Source organism: Symphalangus syndactylus, chromosome 5, assembly GCF_028878055.3.
Source record: "Symphalangus syndactylus isolate Jambi chromosome 5, NHGRI_mSymSyn1-v2.1_pri, whole genome shotgun sequence".
Lineage (NCBI taxonomy): Eukaryota > Metazoa > Chordata > Mammalia > Primates > Hylobatidae > Symphalangus > Symphalangus syndactylus.
In genome coordinates, this window is record NC_072427.2 from 23056725 (window position 1) to 23077545 (window position 20821).

Below are 20821 nucleotides of genomic sequence, written 5' to 3' on the forward strand. Positions count from 1 at the left end.
GCTTTAGAAATTTGAAAATAAGGCCAGGCGCATTGGCTCATGCCTGCAATCCTAGCACTTTGGGAGGCCGAGGCAGGCGGATCACTTTCGGTTAAAAGTTTGAGACCAACCTGGCCAATGTGGTGCAACCCTATCTCTACTAAAAATACAAACTTAGCTGGGCTTGGTGATGCGTGCCTGTAGTCCCAGCTACTTTGGAGGCTGAGGCAGGAGAATTGCTTGAACCCAGGAGGTGGAGGTTGCAGTGAGCCAAGATTGTGCTACTGCACTCCAGCTTGGGTGACAGAGTGAGACTCTGTCTCAAAAAAAAAAATTGAAAATAAAAAATAAACACCAGAAAGAATCCATTCTATTTTCCATTCAAAACATTTCCTGGTTATCGGTAAGAGGCTAACTAGAGGTACTTGGCACTTGCCTCCTCATACACAAAAAGACCAAAGCAACAAATCAACAACTACAATTAGACTAGAGTGTGAGGGAGAGTACTGGAGTATAGCAAGGGAATAGAAGAATCCCTGTGGCACACAGTAACTCAAGATGGCAGCATAGGGAGGAGGGCGAAGTACTCTGCTTCCACTACTCCATCTCCCCTGTCAGGTAAGCAGGGAGCCCCCAGTAGCCCCTGTTACCACTGGAGACACATGTAGTCCTTGCTACAGGAGAATGCGGCAGTCCTCACAGGCCCTGAGCCCAGTTTGGGGGAGCTGCCTGGAGTTCCCACAGCTGCATTACTTCACAGTAGGAGCTCACATTGTGCACTGCCCACCTCGCATGACCCAGGCTGTTATGGCACAGTGCTACCTTGAAACTGGAGCCACTGCTAGAGTGTGCTCTACTCTGGGGGACAGTAACCACTGATCTTTCCATCCCTGAGGCTCCACTATCATTCTTACATGCTCACACAGATGACTGCAGCACCACAACCCCAGCTATTTAGAACCTAGGCCCAGTGAAATGGTGGTGACTCTTGCATCCAAGTCCACATGGCACCCTTCCCTGCAAGGAACAGGTGATCCTGCACAGTTGTGCATGTACCTGCAGCTTAAGAACCAGCCTGGTGGCCCTTTCTCTGGCAAAGCTGCACCACTACTGCTCTAAACTCCTGCAGCCTAGGCCATTGAGGCACTCACAGATATTACTACATGGATTACAGCTGATGAAACTGTATGGAGACCCAACTACTGTGTCCACCCAGAACCAATGTGAATTCACACTACTCAACTGACACCCTAGGACACATCTTTAGAAAAAGTCTTTCCTTATAGAAGCTACTCTGTAAAATTGAAAGCAAAAATGGATTCAGCAGATGCACAGATATCAAAGTAGATACACAAGGGTGGGTGTGGTGGCTCATGCGTGTAATCCCAGCACTTTGGGAGGCTGGGGCGGGCAGGTAACTTGAAGTCAGGAGTTTAAGACAAGCCTGGCCAACATGGTGAAACCCTGCCTCTATGAAAAATACAAAAATCAGCCAGGTATGGTGGCACATACCTGTAATCCCAGCTACTTGGGAGGTGAGGCAGGAGAATTGCTTGAACCTGAGAAGTGGAGGTTGCAGTGATCTGAGATCACACCACTGCACTCCAACCTGGGTGACAGAACCAGATTCCATCTCAAACAAGCAAAAAACAAAGCAAAGTAGATACACAAGAAACTTGAGAAAGCAAAGAAACATGACACCTTCAAAGGAATACAGTTATCCAGTAACAAACCCCAAAGAAAAGGAAACTTACAAAATGCCTGAAAAAGAATTCAAAGTAGTGATCTTAGGGAAACTTGTGAGATACAGACGAATACAGATAAAAAATTTAATGAAATCATTTGAATTTACAATAGCTATATTTACAATAGCTACAAAAAAGTAAGATATTCAGTAATAAATTTAACCAAGAAGGTAAAAGATCTTTACATTAAAAATTATAAAACATTAATGGCTGGGAATGGTGGCTCATGCCTGTAATCCCAGCACTTTGGGAGGCTGAGGCAGGTGGATCACGAGGTCAGGAATTCAAGACTAGCCTGGCCAACATAGTGAAACCCCATCTCTACTAAAAATACAAAAAATTAGCTGGGTGTGGTGGTGGGCAATTGTAATCCCAGCTACTTGGGAGGCTGAGGCAGGAGAATCACTCGAACCCAGGAAGTGGGGGTTGCAGTGAGCTGAAATTGTGCCATCGCACTCCAGCCTGGGTGGCAGTGCGAAACTCTGTCTCAATAAATAAATAAATTAATTAATTAAATAAAACAGTAATGAAATTAAGAGGGTACAAAAAGAGGTGTTCATGTATTGGAAAAATTCATATTGTTAAAATGTCATTACTATCCAAATTGATATACAGATTTAATACAATCCCTGTTAAAATTCCAGTGACATTCTTCACAGAAAAAAAGAAATCCTAAAACTTGTATAGAATCACAAAAAGACTCTGAACACCCAAAGCAATCTTGATTAAAAACAAACAAACACAAAAAACAAAACTGGAGGCATCACACTACCTGACTTCAAAATATATGACAAAGTGATAGTAACTAAAACAGCACGACATTGGTGTAAAAATACACATAGATCAGTGGCACAGATTAGAGAGTCCAGAAATAAGTCCACATACCTACAGCCAACTGATTTTTACAAGGGTGCCAAGAATACACACTGGGGAAAGGACAGTGTCTTCAATAAATGGTGCTGGGAAAATTGGATATCTATATGCAGAAGAATAAAACTGGACCCCTATCTCTCACCGTGTACAAAATCCAACTAAAAATGAAGTGAAGACTTAAATGTAAGACTTGAAAATATGAAACTGATAGAAGAAAACAGAAAATACTTCATGACATTGGACTGGGTAAGGATTTTTAAAATATGACCTCAAAAGCACAGACAATAAAAGCAAAAATAGACTAATGGGATTATATTAAACTAAAAAGCTTATGTACATCAAAGGAAACAATCAAGAGTAAAGAGACAACCTATAGAATGGGAGAAAATATTTGCAAACTAGACAGCTGGACAAGGAAATAATATTTAGAATATATAAGGAATTCAAACAACTCAATAGCAAAAAAACCCAACACAAATAATTTGATTTAAAAATGGGCAAAAGGCCTTAATGGTCATTTCTCAATAGAAAGCATAAATAACAACCCAGGTGTATGAAAAAATGCTTAACATCACTAATCATCAGAGAAATACAAATCAAAACCACTGTATCACCTCATTCCACTTAAAATGATTATTATCACAAAGACAAAAGACACAAGTGTTTCTGAGGATGTGGAGAAAAGGGAACCCTTATATGCTATTAGTGGGAATGTAAATTAGTTCAGCATTTGTGGAAAATAGTAGGGAGTTCCTCAAAATTTTAAAAATAGAACTACCATATGATCCAGCAATCCCATTACTGATTACATATTCAGAGGAAATGAAATCAGTATATCACAGAGACATCCTCACTCACATGTTTATTGTAGCACTATTCACAATAGCCAACGTATGGAATCAACTTAAGTGTCCAACAATGAATGAGTGGATAAAGAAAATGTGGTATATATACACAATGAAATACTATGCAGCTGTAAAAAGAAGGAAATGCTGTCATTTGTGACATGGATGAATCTAGAGGATATTATGTTAAGTGAAGTAATCCAGGCACAGGAAGACAAATACCACATAATCTCATTCATATGTGGAATCCAAAAAAATAAAACTTGATATCATAAAAGTAGGCAATAGAACAGTGGTCACCAGAGACTGGGGAGGGCAGGGGGCAGGTAGAGATTGGGAGAGGTTAGTCAAGAAAGTTACAACTAGCAAGAAAGGATGATTTTTGGTGTCCTATTGCACAGTAGAGTAACTATAGTAAACAGTGAGACATTGTATATCTCAATTTAGCCAGGAGAGAGGATCTCGAATGTTCCCACCACAAAGAAATGATAAATTTTTGAGGTGGTGAACATGCTAATTACCCTAATTTGTTCATTATATAATGTATACATGTATTGAAACATCACGTTGTACCCCATAAATATGTGCAATTTGTGGAGCCCTAAGGAGTTGAAAGAAAACTGAAAAATGGGCTTAGCTGGCAGAAACAGAAATGGGGGTAGAGAGGAACAAATGTTCTGAGAAATAGGGTCATCTGCAAATGGCTCACTAGCACCCAAGCATCCTGTTACAAACATCCAAATCACAGCCCACCTGCACCAAGCATCTTGTTTGCAAACATTCAGTCCAAGTAGCACGACCTAAAAAACTCCCTTCCAGTCCCTGCCTCTTTGCAGACAGCAGACAGCCTTCCCTCTGCTGTATTGCTCATTGCTCGCTGGCAGTGTATCTCCCTTTCTTTAAATACATCTGCGTTTCCAGACTCATTACTGTCTTGGTAAATTCCTTTACTGACTATGTGTTGGCCCCAGGCAATCACTAACCATGACATTTTATGTGTTTATTAAAAGTTTTAAAAACATTTCCCTCATTGGTGGTATAGACCCAAATCAAAATGACAGGAATTAAAAGGAAATTCTGAAAATCTGGAGATCTCATTTCAAATGAGATTGATTTATTTTTATCCACTTTTCTCAATTGGCTGTAACTAATTTATTTTAAAAGATCAATTACTGGGGCTTTGTCTGTCTTTCTCCCTTCTCTGTCCCAAGCCGGTGTGAGACATCAGTCCTGGGTAAGGGCTTCTAATCTGTGGATCAAGCTTTTTCTTGGTGGGTAGGCCCCCAAGTTCTATGGGAGTAGAAAGCCGGCAGTCTTTAGCAACACCTTTTGACTGAGAGCTCAAGTCATATTTGCAGTCCATTTCTATCAATGATGAAGCTGACATTTCTATCTGTATCTCTCCACTGGTTCCAAACTTGAATGGGAAAAAATGGGTGCTTATTTACTGGGGCACTCAAACTCAAATATCACTTAGCCAGAAGTAACCAGATTTTTATCAGCCGAGTCCTCAGAGGGATTTTGGAGCACTACGCAAATGCTTCACATCTCTGGTAATTTGAATTGAATCACACTTGATGTTGAATAACACACCTGCTTGTGAATGCTGAATTAACTGAGCTGAAAATCCAGATGGGGCATGTAGGAGGGAGAGAGAGAGACTGAACACAAAGGCAAGTATGTCAGTGCCAGCGTAGTCTAGCCTTCCTTTTAAACAAGCATGTGGGTGCATGAGCAACCTCAGAGTTTTATCCATGAGGCTTTTAGATCTACCACCTTTTTCATGGGTGTATTAGTTTTTATTGCTGCAGTAACATATTACTATAAATATAGTGCCTTAAAACAAGACAAATGTATTATCTTACTGTTCTGAAGGCCCGAAGTCTGACACGGGTCTTACTGGGCTAAAATTAACTTATAGGCAGGGCTACATCATTCTGGAGGCCTAGGGAAAAATTAATTTCCTTTTTTTCCCAGCTTCTAGAGGCCACCCATATTCCTTGGCTTGTGATTCCTTCTTCAGTCTTCAAAGCCAGCAACGTTGCATTTGTTTGAACATTTTTCTTTTTCTTTTTTTTCTTTTGAGATTGAGTCTCACTCTGTCACCCAGACTGGACTGCAGTGGCACGATCTCAGCTCACTGCAACCTCTGCCTCCCGGGTTCAAGCAATTCTCCTGCCTTAGCCTTCTGAGCAGCTGGGATTACAGTTGCTAACCAGAATGCCCAGCTAATTTTTGTATTTTTAGTAGAAACAGGGTTTCACCATATTGGCCAGGCTGGTCTTGAACTCCTGACCTCAAGTGATCTGCCCGCTTCGGCCTCCCAAAGTGCTGGGATTACAGGCATGAGCCACCGCACCCGGCCTGAACATTTTTTGTAGTCATATCTTCCTGTGACCACAGCGGGGCATTGTTCTCCCACCTGGATAATCCTAGATAATTTCTCTGTCTCGAGGTCTCTAACTTTAGTTATATGTGCAAAGATCCTTTTGCCATGTAAGGTAACATAGTCGCAGGTTCCAGGGGTTAGGTCATGGACATCTTGTGGGCCAAGGTGGTGCATTATTTTGCCCAACCCAATGGGATAGCTAAAGTTTTCTTTGGTCTGACAATTTCCTTGTAGTCATTCAAGAACGAATTTCAAAACAGTATGATTTCCAGCAATAATTTGTGAAACTATTTAAAACAATTCATTTTAAACCCCAGATCAAGGTGTTACATTTTGGGTTATCATTCTAGAGTTTCTCTGTGTGTGTATCACTCTGCTCTAGCTAATTCCAAAAAGGAACCTATTATCAACGCAAGTGTTAGAGTATTATGCGTGTGTGTATCACTCTGCTCTAGCTAATTCCAAAAAGGAACCTATTATCAACGCAAGTGTTAGAGTATTATGCCACATAGTACAGACATAAAATGTAATCTGCTAAAATTATGCACATGAGGTGCAATGGTTAGGACTTTGGTATACTCGAGTGAAGATATGATGCCCCTGAAGCTCTCTGGGCCTTGGGGGTTACCTGTGGTCTCTAATTTATGGTCCCTCTGGGAGAATGCGGCAGAAATCTTTCTAGGCTGGTAAGAAATAGATGCTTGGGGTGGGGTAGGAAGGAGGTGGAGAAGCAAATGCTGCCCACTTTAGTTCTCAGAGTTGGAATCCTTAGACAGTCCTAAGAGAGGTTTCATAAGAATATAGCATCAGTTGCTATGCTTGTCATTGCAAACTCAGAATTTCCAACAAAATTCCTTATTTGGAAAATAAGGGAAGGTTGTGGCAGTGGAAGTGTCCAGAGCATCGCTTTGTTTCCACGTGCCACAGTATCTGCAGCTGTGCATGCCCAAGCTGTGTTGGAAACCAGAGGTGCATAAATGCAGCCCCAGCTTCACTGTTGATAATCTGTAAGAGTCCATTCCTGCACAGGAGAGATTATGCAAGTATATTTCTGAATATACTATAGAAACATTGCAAACATGTTGAGTGCCATAAGTGGATGTAACCACAATGAACTTGGAGTATGAATATGGTTATATCCTTTTTTTCCATATAATTAATTGAACTGCTTCCTGCTTTATTAATTGGGGGCTGAAAATACCCACCTCACCATAGCAGGAGTGGGGACCAGTCTGCAACCCACCCCACCTCAAGTGGAGAGAGGACCAAGTTCTGATGAGCATCCCCTTGCTGTTACTTCTCACTGCCTTCTCACTGCCATTCAATGCCTTACTGAAGACTGGCCACACTACTTCAGTGGTTAGTGGAGTTCATTTTACCTGGAAATGGGGATGGTCATTCACTCTTTTGAAGGAAGTTGCCTTTAGTGATTCTAAGATGAGGAGTTCTTTTGAGGGAGACTTGCCCCCTGATTCAAACATGCCTACACCTATACTTCCAGGACCGTAAAAGCCCTGTATTAAGGGACGGCAGGGTCTTTTCAGTCCCATCCAAGAGATGTCATCATCAATGGCCAAACTCAGTCTCTATCAGAGTAGTCTGCTCTGTGGAGAAGGAGGTGTTTCTGTCAGTGAGCCTTGGAGATCTAACACTGGATCATATTCCAGAGATTGCTAAAAGTTCTGTTTCTCCATGGGAATGCGTGAAGGCTCAGGCTCTCAGCCTTAAGACCGTGGGTTGTTGTCTATATGTGTTGACTTCTTCACACTTAACTGAAATAATAATAATAATAGCTCATACTTATTAAGTACTTCCTGAATGCTAGGCATTATTCTAAGTGCCATTTCATGAATAAATTAATGTAATCCTCACACTAACCCTGAGAAGTACGTGCTATTTTTATTTCCACATTTACAGAGGAGATTTAAGTAACCTGCCCAAGTTCACAGAACTGAATTTAACCTCAGATAGTCAGGTTTCGGTGAATGCACTCCTAACCACTCTACTACACTCTACAAGAGTATGGAAAGGCTGTAACCTTTGTCGGTTAATAAAATGATGCTGCAGACAGCAGTAGCTAAAGCATGGTAGCTTTTAGCAACACATGAGCACAAGAATTTCTGTGGTATTGGAGGGACATTATACTTCCAGATACCATTGTAGAAAATCTTACTCTGGAACAGTAGGTCAGACCTTCTAAATAATCTTAGTTGGCAAGGGCCAGAGATCAGGGAAGAGCAGGGAATTAACTGAAAGAGACGCAACTGAAGGGAGTCAGAGAAAGGAAATCCTCCATGGCTATTGGTTTTCTACTACTCCAGCAGCCTGGGGTGGATCCCTAGCATAGGGGAGGATCTGACTTAACGAGGACAGACTCTGCATTTCAGAATTCTGCCCACCTCAGCAGAAGACACTAAAGAAAAAAAAATTCAGGCACTCAGGAAAAGATCAAATGTTCTTTTGTTATGAAGTCTAGTTGTAACAGGGACATGCATTCACAGCACATAGATGAAGATGAAGAAATTTATGCCTCACATGGCAGGAGCGGAAGGCATATCCAGGCCACGAGGACCACGCCACCCTCCCTGAGAATTCAGACTTTGGTTCAATGGCTCTCCTCGGGTTCACTCTGTCAGGGGAGATGGGGATTTGGGCTTTGGGCCTGAAAGATTATGGAACAGAACATGCCTGGGTACAGTGCCATGGCTCCTAGGTGACTGCTGTCTTCAGACATAACCCGCTGATCAGCACTTAGCATATATCCTTATAGCCAGAGACTGGCCCCTGAGCCCTAGATAAAGAATTATCCTTATCAGGGGTATTTTGGAGCAAATGGAGAATTCCTAAGAGAAGTCATGCATGTCAGCAGGGAGGTCTAATACCTGAATTCACTGATGAGTCATGTTTTTATACCAGGGTTTATAGGATTAAAGGCAATGCTGGAAGAGGCAAAGGGAAAATAATTTTAAGATAAGTATATCATAATTTGGTAAGGATGTTTTTGTAACATGAACACATTTTTATATGAGCACAGAGGGAGGCCTGGTGTACTTGCAGAGGGCTCCCAGGGCTCCTTCTTGACCTTACAGAAGGGACATTTGATGTGACCATTGAAGGATCCCTCATACCATGGATCCTATGAATGGCGAGAATCTGACAATTTTCCATTCAGTGTTTCTCTTGAAGGTGTTCTTTTCTTTTCCTTGTCATTACTCCTACTCTGGGTAAGAGTCACCCCCTCTCATGTCTGTCTCCAGACCTCCAGGCCATCTTGCAATTATACTGTTCCTAAAATGCCATCTTTTACATTTTAGTCCCTCCTTGGATCCTTATTGCTTTTAAATCTCCTCACTTGCATTCAAGGACCTTCTTATCTTCAGGTAAGATTTATCTCTTATTTAAACTCCCAACTTTCACCCTTTCTGGACAAGGCTGCACACTGCTCCTTATAGATAACGAATTTATTTCTGCTGTTTCTCTTTTGTTATGTCGTTTCCTGAATCTTGTCCTGTTTACATCACACCATCCTTTAAATCCATCCGAGATTTCACTTTTCCACAATTCCTTATTTGCCAACTCTAGCTTACAGTGGCTACCAACAATTTATTTTTATGCTAGAAATGTTGTCATTTGTTATATGAAAGAATCACAAAATTTAGCTCATAGTACAACTTGGATATGAAGTTAAAATAAAATTTTAAAATTTGCTTGTAGCAACAATATTATTTCTCCTGAGTCCCTACTTGCTGGTTATTGGGAGAGGGGATTGGAAGGAGGATTGCCTAAATGTCTGATCCACATGAAAGCTTGGTCCAGTCCTATTATATAAATAATCGCAGGTAATGGCCTGTCTCTCTTGCATAAAAATACTCAGTTTATTAGATAATCTTTCATTCCTGGCTTCTATACATAAGTTGGCCCCAGGTTTTACATATCCCCATGGTTTTAGGAGGAGAAGGAGACCTTGTTTTCAAGATGGTTTGGGAAATGGGTGCCTTTTGTCATTTGTTAGCTGTGGCAGCTGCCTCCTCTTCCTTTCTCTTCCCTTCTCCTCCTCTCCATCCACCTCTTCTGTCTTCCTCCTATCCTTCTCCTCCTCTTTCTTCTTTTCTGAGCTTCCCAGACTGGCTACCTGCACTGCCTGACACTTCCTTTTTATTACTTCTATCAGGTTAGAGTCAAGTCTTGCTGATATGGAATCTATTCTTATTAACTTCATCTGATCAATTGTACAATTTAACTCTTGGATAACTATCCTATGTCCTGCATTGCATTCCTACTTTAAATCTACAAATACCAGTGATAACACTTGTTCAGTGTGTTTCATGCATATAGAAGCTGCATCTCCAATAAGATAATAAGCTCATTGAATGACAGTGTTGGATTATAATTTTTATGTGTTCTCCCTAGCATGTGACCTAGAGCAAAGCCCATCAAGTATATTTCATAAATAAGTGTTGTCTTCAACTTAACTGATATGAAAAAAGTGCTTCTCAGGGAAAGGAAAGCAGAAGAATGTTTGGCATTTTGCTCCCTAAATGTCAAATAGACTGTTTAAGACACAAGAATCCCTAGCTTGTCTTGAGCTGGGACATGGGACCTAGCTGAGCCAGATTAGGCAAGCTTAGTGTTGACACTGAAAGAATGTGAAGTGAATGAAAGCATTTAATGTAAGTAGTCAGTGTCCCCCACATTTACTTGAAAGCAGTATTCTATAATACAGTGCTTGTTACTTTGAGAATCAGTCTTGGCTTTGTCATATCCCAGTGTGTGTCTTTGGACTAGTGGCTAAAAACTTTCTAGGTCACAGTTTTCTCCATTTATAGAGTGAGGGTAATAATCCTGACCTACCTAGTTCAAAGGGTGGTGGTAAAAAGAGAATGTCAGTGATTACCCCTGGGAAACTAAAAAGCATGATCCGGATATCAGGCTGCCTTAATCAGATAGCATCATATGCTAAGAACAGAAGTCCACTTAGATTAGCTCAGGATAAAGGGGATTCACTGGATGGATATGTGGGTTTTTAAGGGAATTTAAGCATAAGAAGGCCTTGAGGGCCTGGAGCCAGAAATCAGAAAATGAGGAACACAGGTTACTTATTCCTATTTAAATGCATAGTTTACTGTCTTTCCTCTTCCTTTCTTACTGAATTCATTCTTCTTTGCTGTGGAAACTGGCTTGCTTTGCGTCAACATGAATCTTATAAAACAAATGGCCAGTCCAACCCCAGATTGATATGAGTTCTTAGCTCTCTTAGCTCCAGCTCTTCTGTTGCAATTCCAAATTTCTGGGAAAGATTGACCTGGTATGGACCAGATGTTTGCCTCTGGATAGTCAGCTGGGGCCAAGGGGGCTGGTCACATGTACAAATCTGGCCACCCTGAGGCTGACATCCTAAGGTGTCTTCCGCTAATTAACACTTGTTAATTTTGTGAAACTTCATTGGTTTTTTATGGAATTTAAGGGAGTCGAGAGTTAGCTAGCCAGCACATTCAGTCCCTAGAGAATGCTTGCCATTGAGCCTAATGCAAAGAAGTTGCTTGCATCCTGCTCTCTTAGACACTTTCCTTTGGTTAGTTTCAAAGAGTGAGATATAGAGAAAACTAGCTGTGGCTGGAGGAAGAGGAGGTGATGTAATTTTGTAACTGATGATCCTTCCGATGGCCAGATGGAGAATACAGTCCTCATTTCAACAGAGAAAAGTCATCTGGCCTGGCACAGTGGTTCGTGCTTGTAATCCCAGCACTTTGGGAGGCCAAGGCAGGCAGATTGCCTGAGCCCAGGAGTTTGAGACCAGAGTGGGCAACATGGCAAAACTGTCTCTACAAAAAATTAGCTGGGTGTAGTGGTGCATGCCTGTAGTCCCAGCTACCTGGGAGGCTGAGGTGGGAGGATCACCTGAGCTCTGGAGGTCGAGGCTGCAGTGAGCTGTGATCATGCCACTGCGCTCCATCCTGGGTGACAGAGTAAGACCCTGACTAAAGAAAAAGTCATCCAGTTTTAGTCTTCAGTTTGACTTGCTTCTATGAGTGTAACCTGGTTTAATTTTGCTAAGACAACAAAAATGTGGATGCAATATAGGATTTTGGAATGTTTCACTGCAAAATAATACAACTAATCTCAGAAGAATGTTTGTTAATTATATTCTATTTATTCCCTATTTACTTCCAAAAAGGATTTAAGGAAGTATAAAGGCCAAAAGTGTAAACAATAAAATACAAAAGTCAAGTAGCAAAAAGAGGCAAATCGTATTTAAAAATCCTGGCTGATAATTTATCAATATCTATTTGTGAAAAAAAATAAAGCTAGATTTCTAACTTAAACCATTCATCTAAATAAATTCCAAATATAACAAATAGTTAAATATGACTGCTAATCTATAAAGGAACTAGGAAAATACATTTAAGTATTTATCTGTTCTCAGAGCAGAGTGGGAAAGCATTTCTAACCCCATTAATAAAGAAAGAAACCTTAAGGGGAAGTATTAATAGAGCTGACTACATGAAAATATAAAACTTTTTGACTTTACAAAGTACCAAAAACAAAATGAAATGGGGAAAATATTTCCAACAGAAGTGACAAAGAGTTGATAATTTCACTATGAAGTTTAATAGTTTCATCTGCTGAAAATAATAAAAAGACAAAAATGCCAATGGATAAAGGATATAAAACAAGAAATTTTTGAAGAATTAATACAAAAAGCGAATATACATGAAAATATATTAAACAATAAAAAGAAAATGCAAGCTGGGCACAGTGGCTCATACCTGTAATCCCAACACTTTGGGAGGCTGAGGTGGGTGAATCACTTGAGGTCAGGAGTTTGAGACCAGCCTGGCCAACATGGTGAAACCTCACCTCTATTAAAAATACAAAAAAAATTAGCTGGGCATGGTGGTGGGCACCTATAATCCCAGCTACTTGAGAGGCTGAGACAGGAGAATTACTTGAACCTCGGAGGTCCAGCCTAGGTGACAAAGCAAGACTCTATTTCAAAAATAAAATGCAAACGAAAACAATGAAGTTATATTTTATACTTCTGATTGGAAAAAAAACTAGAAAATTATAATGGAGGGCAATTTTGAATAGTCTATAAAATGTGCATAACCTTGGACTCAGAAATTTTATTTCCAGAAAGAAGTCCTTGGTAAATAATCAAGATTTGCGTGAAGATTTAGATACAAAAGATCTATGTTATTTATTCTTTTGTTGAGTAGAAACTATTTTCCAAAGTTTTTAGAATGAATATTTATTACCTTCATAATACAAAAAAAAATACTTTATGGTGTGTGTGTGTGTGTGTGTGTGTGTTTTGCGACAGAGTCTCGCTCTGTCACTCAGGCTGGAGTGCAGTGGCACAATCTTGGCTCACTGCAGCCTCCACCTCCTAGGTTCAAGCAATTCTCCTGCCTCAGCCTCATGAATAGCTGGGACTACAGGCATGTGCCACCACACCCAGCTAATTCTTGTATTTTTCACAGAGACGGGGTTTCACCATTTTGGCCGGGCTGGTCTGGAACTCCTGACCTCAGGTGATCCGCCCGCCTCAGCCACCCAAAGTGCTGGGATTACAGACGTGAGCCACCGCGCCTGGTGGCTATATTGCTTTTTTGTATCTGTTTTCTTTAATTATGAAGTTTGCATATCAAAAGTAGATATTTGATGAGTAAAGTAATACTTTTCTCAACTAGTATCTTGCTTTGGAAATATCTGGTGGGCAGAATCAGTAATTTAGTAAAAAGACCAATGAGTCATCAATATTTGTACAAACACTTTTTATTATGAGAGCAACTGAAGGCATTTACTTAGAATTTATTTGCTTTTGTTGTAGACAGAATTTGAACAAGCTGTTTTCTGCCATCCATCCTACAGCCAGTTGAAGGCAGGTGCTTGGTACCAGTGAAGATATGGGAGGGAGCCTGACAGGGGAGGAAAGACAGATGAATTAAAAACAACAATGACAGGCTGGGCACTGTGGCTCATGCCTTTAATCCCAGCACTTTGGGAGGCCGACACAGGTGGATCATGAGGTCGGAGAGCCAGACCATCCTGGCCAACGTGGTGAAACCCCGTCTCTACTAAAAACACAAAAATCAGCTGGGCGTGGTGGTGTGGGCTTGTAGTCCCAGCTACTCAGGGGGGCTGAGGCAGGAGAATCGCTTGAACCCGGGCGGCGGAGGTTGCAGTGAGCCGAGCCACTGCACTCCAGCCTGGCGACAGAGCGACACTCGTCTCAAAAAAAACCAAAAAAACAAAAACAAACAAACAAAAAAAACAATGACAAAGAACCCCAAGTGCTCACAGAGCACAGCAGTTTTGGGCCAATAATCCTTCACATTGAAATGGCTCCTGAAGGCATGGATAACAATTAAATTTTGATGAAGACCTTGAATCCTTGAATCACCTGGAAAAATTAAAAGCATTTGGTTTCCCTTGTTTTAAAAGGAAGGAGATTAGATAATGCATTTGAAAGTTTATATTTAAGATGGTTAAAATAGGGCAAAGTTTGGTATCTAAGTCTTGTAAGCTCTAATTATCTGGAAAAAACTACCTGGGTGGGTGAGTGATCAGAATAATGAGATAATCTCCTGGATAAATAATTATTGCAGTGATCTCTGTAGAATTTCATAGCATACATTCAACTTTGAATCAAAAAAAAAAAAAAGAGGGAATTAGATGACTCCCAGAGAGAGGCAAGTGGGGTGTGGTCTCCTGAGATTCTGGTGAACTTATTTCATCTTCTGTTGGCTTCTCTCACTGGGTGATATGCATGTGGCCTTTTCCCTTTGCCCCCAGGACTGCCCTCCAGATGCAGAAGATTTCAGAGCCCAGCAGTGTTCAGCCTACAATGATGTCCAGTATCAGGGGCGTTATTATGAATGGCTTCCACGATATAATGATCCTGCTGCCCTGTGTGCACTCAAGTGTCATGCACGAGGACAAAATTTGGTGGTGGAGCTGGCACCTAAGGTACTGGATGGAACTCGTTGCAACACGGACTCCTTGGACATGTGTATCAGTGGCATCTGTCAGGTAAGCACACTTGCCTCCCAAGTCCCTGATTTGGGGATGTGCCACGCCTACTGTCAATAAACAGAACCCTTTTCTTCTGTATTTTTGTTCATGCAGATGAAAATATTGCTATTGGCCAGGTACGGTGGCTTACACCTATAATCCCAGTTTTGTATTTTTGTACACCAAATACAAATACAAATTGTATTTGTATCCCAATTTTGTATTTTTAGTACAGATGAGGTTTCATCATGTTGGCCAGGCCGATCTCAAACTCCTGACCTCAGGTGATTCGCCTGCCTCAGCCTCTCAAAGTGCTGGGATTACAGGCATGAGCCACCGCGCCCAGCCATAGATTAGTGATTCTCTAACTTGAACAAGCATCAGAGTCACCTGGAGGGCTTGTGATAACAGAGTGTTGGGCTCATCCCCCGGAGTTTCTGATTCAGTAGGTAAAAGGGATGGGGCCCAAAGATTTGCATTTCTGACAAGTTCCCTGGAGATACTGAAGCTGCGGGTCTGAGGAATACACTTTGAGAACCACTGTTTTGGAAGAGTAATACTGTAGAGTCTCTTATTAAATTAAGCTTTCTTATTAAAATTAATTCATTGTTCTGGATCTTTGGGCACAATGATTTATTTACTGAAAACTAACATGAATGCATTCCAGCAGATTTTTCAGAGTTGTCTCTGCAGATCTGTGACAAATGTGACTGAGACGTAAACCCCAGTGGCTTTTAATGAGTGTAAGGATTCAAGACACTTTAGGCCGGGTATGGTGGCTCACCCTGTAATCCCAGCACTTTGGGAGGCCGAGGTGGGTGGATCACTTGAGGTCAGGAGATCAAGACCAGCCTGGCAACATGGTGAAACCCCATCTCCACTAAAAATACAAAAATTAGCTGGGTGTGATGGTGTGTGCCTTTAATTCCAGCTACTAGGGAGGCTGAGACAGGAGAATCACTTGAACCCAGGAGATGGAGGTTGCAGTGAGCCAAGATCACGCCACTGCACTCCAGCCTGGGTGACAGAGCGAGACTGTCTCAAAAAGAAAAAAAAAAGTTAAAAAGACACTATGACAGGTTGTGAGACAGGGATGGCAGGGAAATTATAGGATTCTGTATCTATTCTTTTGACTTCTGAAAAACATTTTTAAAAAATAATGAATGTGTCTAGTATTTCACCTACCCTATTCTGCTCATAACAAAAACAGTAGTAACAACAGCAGACAAGCAACCTGACCATCTACTAAGTGTGGGGCACTACCAGGAGCTTCAGACTTAAAGTGCTTCGTCCTGCGTTTCAAACTAGCTTCAACTTTGTTCATCCCTTTATCTAGAAAATGGCTTCTAGTTGCTTATCCCAAAACTTTGACATCATTCTTGCTTTTCTTTCAACCCACACATTTGATCCATTGCCACATCCTGTCAATTTTCCCTCCAACGATTACTTTTAATGTAGCATGTCTTTCCATCTTTACTGCCTTTCTTGTAGCCTAAGTCCTTATTTCCTTATTAGCTAATCTAAACTGCATTAACAGCTTTCTGTTCTGTTCTCCCAGCTCCCACCATGATTCCCTCCAGTCTGTTCTTCATACAGCAGCCAAAGTGATTGTGTTAAAAGGTAATTCAGAGCTTGTCATTCTTGCATTCCCCAAAGCCCTTCAATGGCTTGTCCTTGCATTAGTGATGAAATTGAAGATTCTTGTCTGTCTCCTTTAGGCTCTTCCTACACTATCCACCTCCCTGCCCTTTTAAAACAGGCTCAATTTCTTTCTTCTTCTTCTTCTTCTTCTTCTTCTTCTTCTTCTTCTTCTTCTTCTTCTTCTTCTTCTTCTTCTTCTTCTTCTTCTTCTTCTTCTTCTTCTTCTTCTTCTTCTTCTTCTTCTTCTTCTTCTTCTTCTTCTTCTTCTTCTTCTTCTTCTTCTTCCTCTTCTTCTTCCTCTTCTTCCTCTTCTTCCTCTTCTTCCTCTTCTTCCTCTTCTTCCTCTTCTTCCTCTTCTTCCTCTTCTTCTTCCTCTTCTTCCTCTTCTTCTTCCTCCTCTTCCTCTTCCCCTTCCCCTTCCCCTTCCCCTTCTCCTTCTCCTCATCCTCCTCCTCCTTCTTCTCCTTCTCCTCCTCCTTCTTCTTCTTTCTTCCTTTCATTCTTCTTCTTTCTTCTTCTTTTTTTTTTTTTTTTAAGACAGGGTCTCATCTGTCACCCAGGCTGGAATACAGCAACATGATCATGCCTCATTGCAGACTCATCTTCCTGGGCTCAAGCGATCCTCCTGCCTCAGCCTCCCACATAGCTGGGACTGCAGGCATGTGCCATCATGCTCAGCCAGTTTTTTGTTTGATTTTTGTAGAGATGGGGGTCTCGCTATGTTGCTCAGGCTGGCCTTGAGCCTCCCAAAATACTGGCATTACAGGCATGAGCCACCATACCTGGCCTGACTCCATTTTTTAGAGCAATTTTAGATTCACAGTAAAATTTAGTGGAAGGTGGAATTTTCCCATAGGACCCCCCCCCCCCGCCTGGCTTCCTTAAATGCACAGCCTCCCCTACTATCAACATTCCCCACTAAAGTGATACAGTTATTACAGTCGATGAACCTACATTGACACATCATAATCACCCAAAGTTCATAGTTTACATTAGGGCTCACTCTTGGTGTTGTAAATTCTATGAGTTTGGACAAATGTATAATGACATGTATCCACTATTATAGTATAATGCAGAGTAGTTTCACTGACCTAAAAATCCTCTATGCTTTGCTCTTTCATCCCTCTCTCCTCGCTAACCCCTGGGAACCGTGGATCTTTTTACTGTCTCCATAGTTTTGCCTTTTCTGGAATGTCATAGAGTTGGAATCATATAGTATGTAGCCTTTTCAGATTGGCTTCTTTCATGTAGTAATATATTATACATTTAAGTTTCCTCAGTGTCTTTTCATGGCTTGATAGCTCATTTCCTTTTTTTTTTAATTTAAAAAATGTAAGATAAAAAATTAAATTAATGGAATGTTTCACAAATTTGCTTGTCATCTTGGCACAGGAGCCGTGCTAATCATCTCTGTATCATTCCAATTTTAGTATATGTGCTGCCAAAGCGAGCACAATAGCTCATTTCCTTTTGACACTGAATAATATTCCGTTGTCTGGATGTACCACAGTTTATTTATCCATTCACCTACTGAAGGACACTTTGGTTGCCTTCTACTTACGGCAACCAAAAGTAGACTTTCGACAAAAAGTCAAAGCTTACCATGTAATTCTTCCATTTTATAAACCGTCTATTGTTCCCCTTTATTGCCATCAGTTAAGTTTTGGGCTCTTTGACCAAATGATAATAGTAATCCTTCTCAGTGGGATTATGCTTTTGTTTTCCAAGTTCCTGACAATGATCATGCATTGCTTTTATAATTAAAATGAATTGTTATTAAAAGCAATTGTTATTAAAAGCTTCTGCCTATAATCACAACACTTTGGGAGGCCAAGACAGGAGGATTCCTTAAGCCTAGCAGTTCGAGACCAGCCTGGGCAACATGGGGAAACCTCGTTTCTATAAAAACTTTTTAAAAATTAGCTGGGTGTGTTGGTGCAAGCCTATGGTCCTAGCTACTTGCTACTCAGGAACCTGAGGCAAGAGAGTCACTTGAGTCCAGGTGGTTGAGGCTGCACTGAACTATGATTGTACCACTGTACTCCAGCCTATGATAGGGCGAGACCCTGTTTCTAAAAAATAAAAATATAAATAAATAAAAGAAATTTAGTCTGGCCTTATGGAGTGCTCTCTGGATAAGGTAATGTTTGGACACTGAGGTTTTGAAAAGTTGAGTAAAACTTAGATAAACCAAGGTGAGGAAGAGAATGACAAGCAGAAGAGACAGGAATATAACAGCGAGTGCAGATGTGTTTAAGGGTCCAGGAGTGCATTCTGTAGAGTTGAGGTGAGAATACCCATGGAATAGTGCTAGGAGATGAGGCTACATGTGCACAACATGCAGGTTTGTTACATACGTATACATGCGCCGTGTTGGCATGCTGCACCCATTAACTTGTCATTTACATTAGGTATATCTCCTAATGCTATCCCTCCCCCCTCCCCCAACCCCACAACAGGCCCCGGTGTGTGATGTTCCCCTTCCTGTGTCCATGTGTTCTCACTGTTCAATTCCCACCTATGAGTGAGAACATGCAGTGTTTGGTTTTTTGTCCTTGCAATACTTTGCTGAGAATGATGGTTTCCAGCTTCATCCATGTCCCTACAAAGGACATGAACTCATGCTTTTTTATGGCTGCATAGTATTCCATGGTGTATATGTGCCACATTTTCTTAATCCAGTCTATCATTGTTGGACATTTGGGTTGGTTCCAAGTCTTTGCTATTGTGAATAGTGTGGCAGTAAATATACGTGTGCATGTGTCTTTATAGCAGCATGATTTATAATCCTTTGGGTATATACCCAGTAATGGGATGGCTGGGTCAAATGGTATTTCTAGTTCTAGATCCTTGAGGAATCGCCACACTGACTTCCACAATGGTTGAACTAGTTTACAGTCCCACCAACAGTGTAAAAGTGTTCCTATTTCTCCACGTCCTCTCCAGCACCTGTTGTTTCCTGACTTTTGAATGATGGCCATTCTAACTGGTGTGAGATGGTATCTCACTGTGGTTTTGATTTGCATTTCTCTGATGGCCAGTGATGATGAGCATTTTTGCATGTGTTTTTTGGCTGCATAAATGTCTTCTTTTGAGAAGTGTCTGTTCATATCCTTCGCCCACTTTTTGATGGGGTTGTTTGTTTTTTTCTTGTAAATTTATTTGAGTTCATTGTAGATTCTGGATATTAGCCCTTTGTCAGATGAGTAGGTTGCAAAAATTTTCTCCCATTTTGTAGGTTGCCTGTTGACTCTGATGGTAGTTTCTTTTGCTGTGCAGAAGCTCTTTAGTTTAATTAAATCCCGTTTGTCAATTTTGGCTTTTGTTGCCATTGCTTTTGGTGTTTTAGACATGAAGTCCTTACCCATGCCTATGTCCTGAATGGTATTGCCTAGGTTTTCTTCTAGGGTTTTTATGGTTTTAGGTCTAACATTTAAGTCTTTAATCCATCTTGAATTAATTTTTGTATAAGGTGTAAGGAAGGGATCCAGTTTCAGCTTTCTACATATGGCTAGCCAGTTTTCCCAGCACCATTTATTAAATAGGGAATCCTTTCCCCATTTCTTGTTTTTGTCAGGTTTGTCAAAAATCAGATGGTTGTAGATATGCAGCGTTATTTCTGAGGGCTCTGTTCTGTTCCATTGGTCTATATCTGTGTTTTGGTACCAGTACCATGCTGCTTTGGTTACTGTAGCCTTGTAGTATAGTTCGAAGTCAGGTAGCGTGATGCCTCCAGCTTTGTTCTTTTGGGTTAGGATTGTCTTGGCAATGCAGGCTCTTTTTTGGTTCCACATGAACTTTAAAGTAGTTTTTCCAATTCTGTGAAGAAAGTCATTGGTAGCTTGATGGGGATGGCATTGAATCTATAAATTACCTTGGGCAGTATGGCCATTTTCATGATATTGATTCTTCCTACCCATGAGCATGGAATGTTCTTCCATTTGTTGTGTCCTCTTTTATTTCATTGAGCAGTAGTTTGTAGTTCTTCTTGAAGAGGTCCTTCACCTCCCTTGTAAGTTGTATTCCTAGGTATTTTATTCTCTTTGAAGCAATTGTGAATGGGAGTTCACTCATGATTTGGCTCTCTGTTAGTCTGTTATTGGTGTATAAGAATGTTTGTGATTTTTGCACATTGATTTTGTATCCTGAGACTTTGCTGAAGTTGCTTATCGGCTTAAGGAGATTTTGGGCTGAGACGATGGGGTTTTCTAAATATACAATCACGTCATCTGCAAACAGGGACAATTTGACTTCCTCTTCTCCTAATTGAATACCCTTTATTTCTTTCTCCTGCCTGATTGCCCTGGCCAGAACTTCCAACACTATGTTGAATA

At 40.9% G+C, this 20821-nt stretch overlaps 1 protein-coding gene and 1 non-coding gene across 3 annotated transcripts in view; one reads left to right on the forward strand and one right to left on the reverse strand.

The window, feature by feature from the left end:
* Positions 1-20821, forward strand: part of ADAMTSL3 (ADAMTS like 3) — a 385342-nt gene that overhangs the window by 149832 nt on the left and 214689 nt on the right. For both annotated transcript variants that reach the window (XM_055277435.2, XM_055277434.2), the window contains exon 6: positions 14628-14864. In XM_055277435.2, the coding sequence (XP_055133410.2) occupies positions 14628-14864 (237 nt within the window). The remainder of the gene's footprint in view (positions 1-14627; positions 14865-20821) is intronic.
* LOC129483588 (U6 spliceosomal RNA) lies at positions 17835-17941 on the reverse strand. Its single transcript, XR_008658111.1, has one exon. It is a non-coding gene; the product is annotated as a U6 spliceosomal RNA (small nuclear RNA).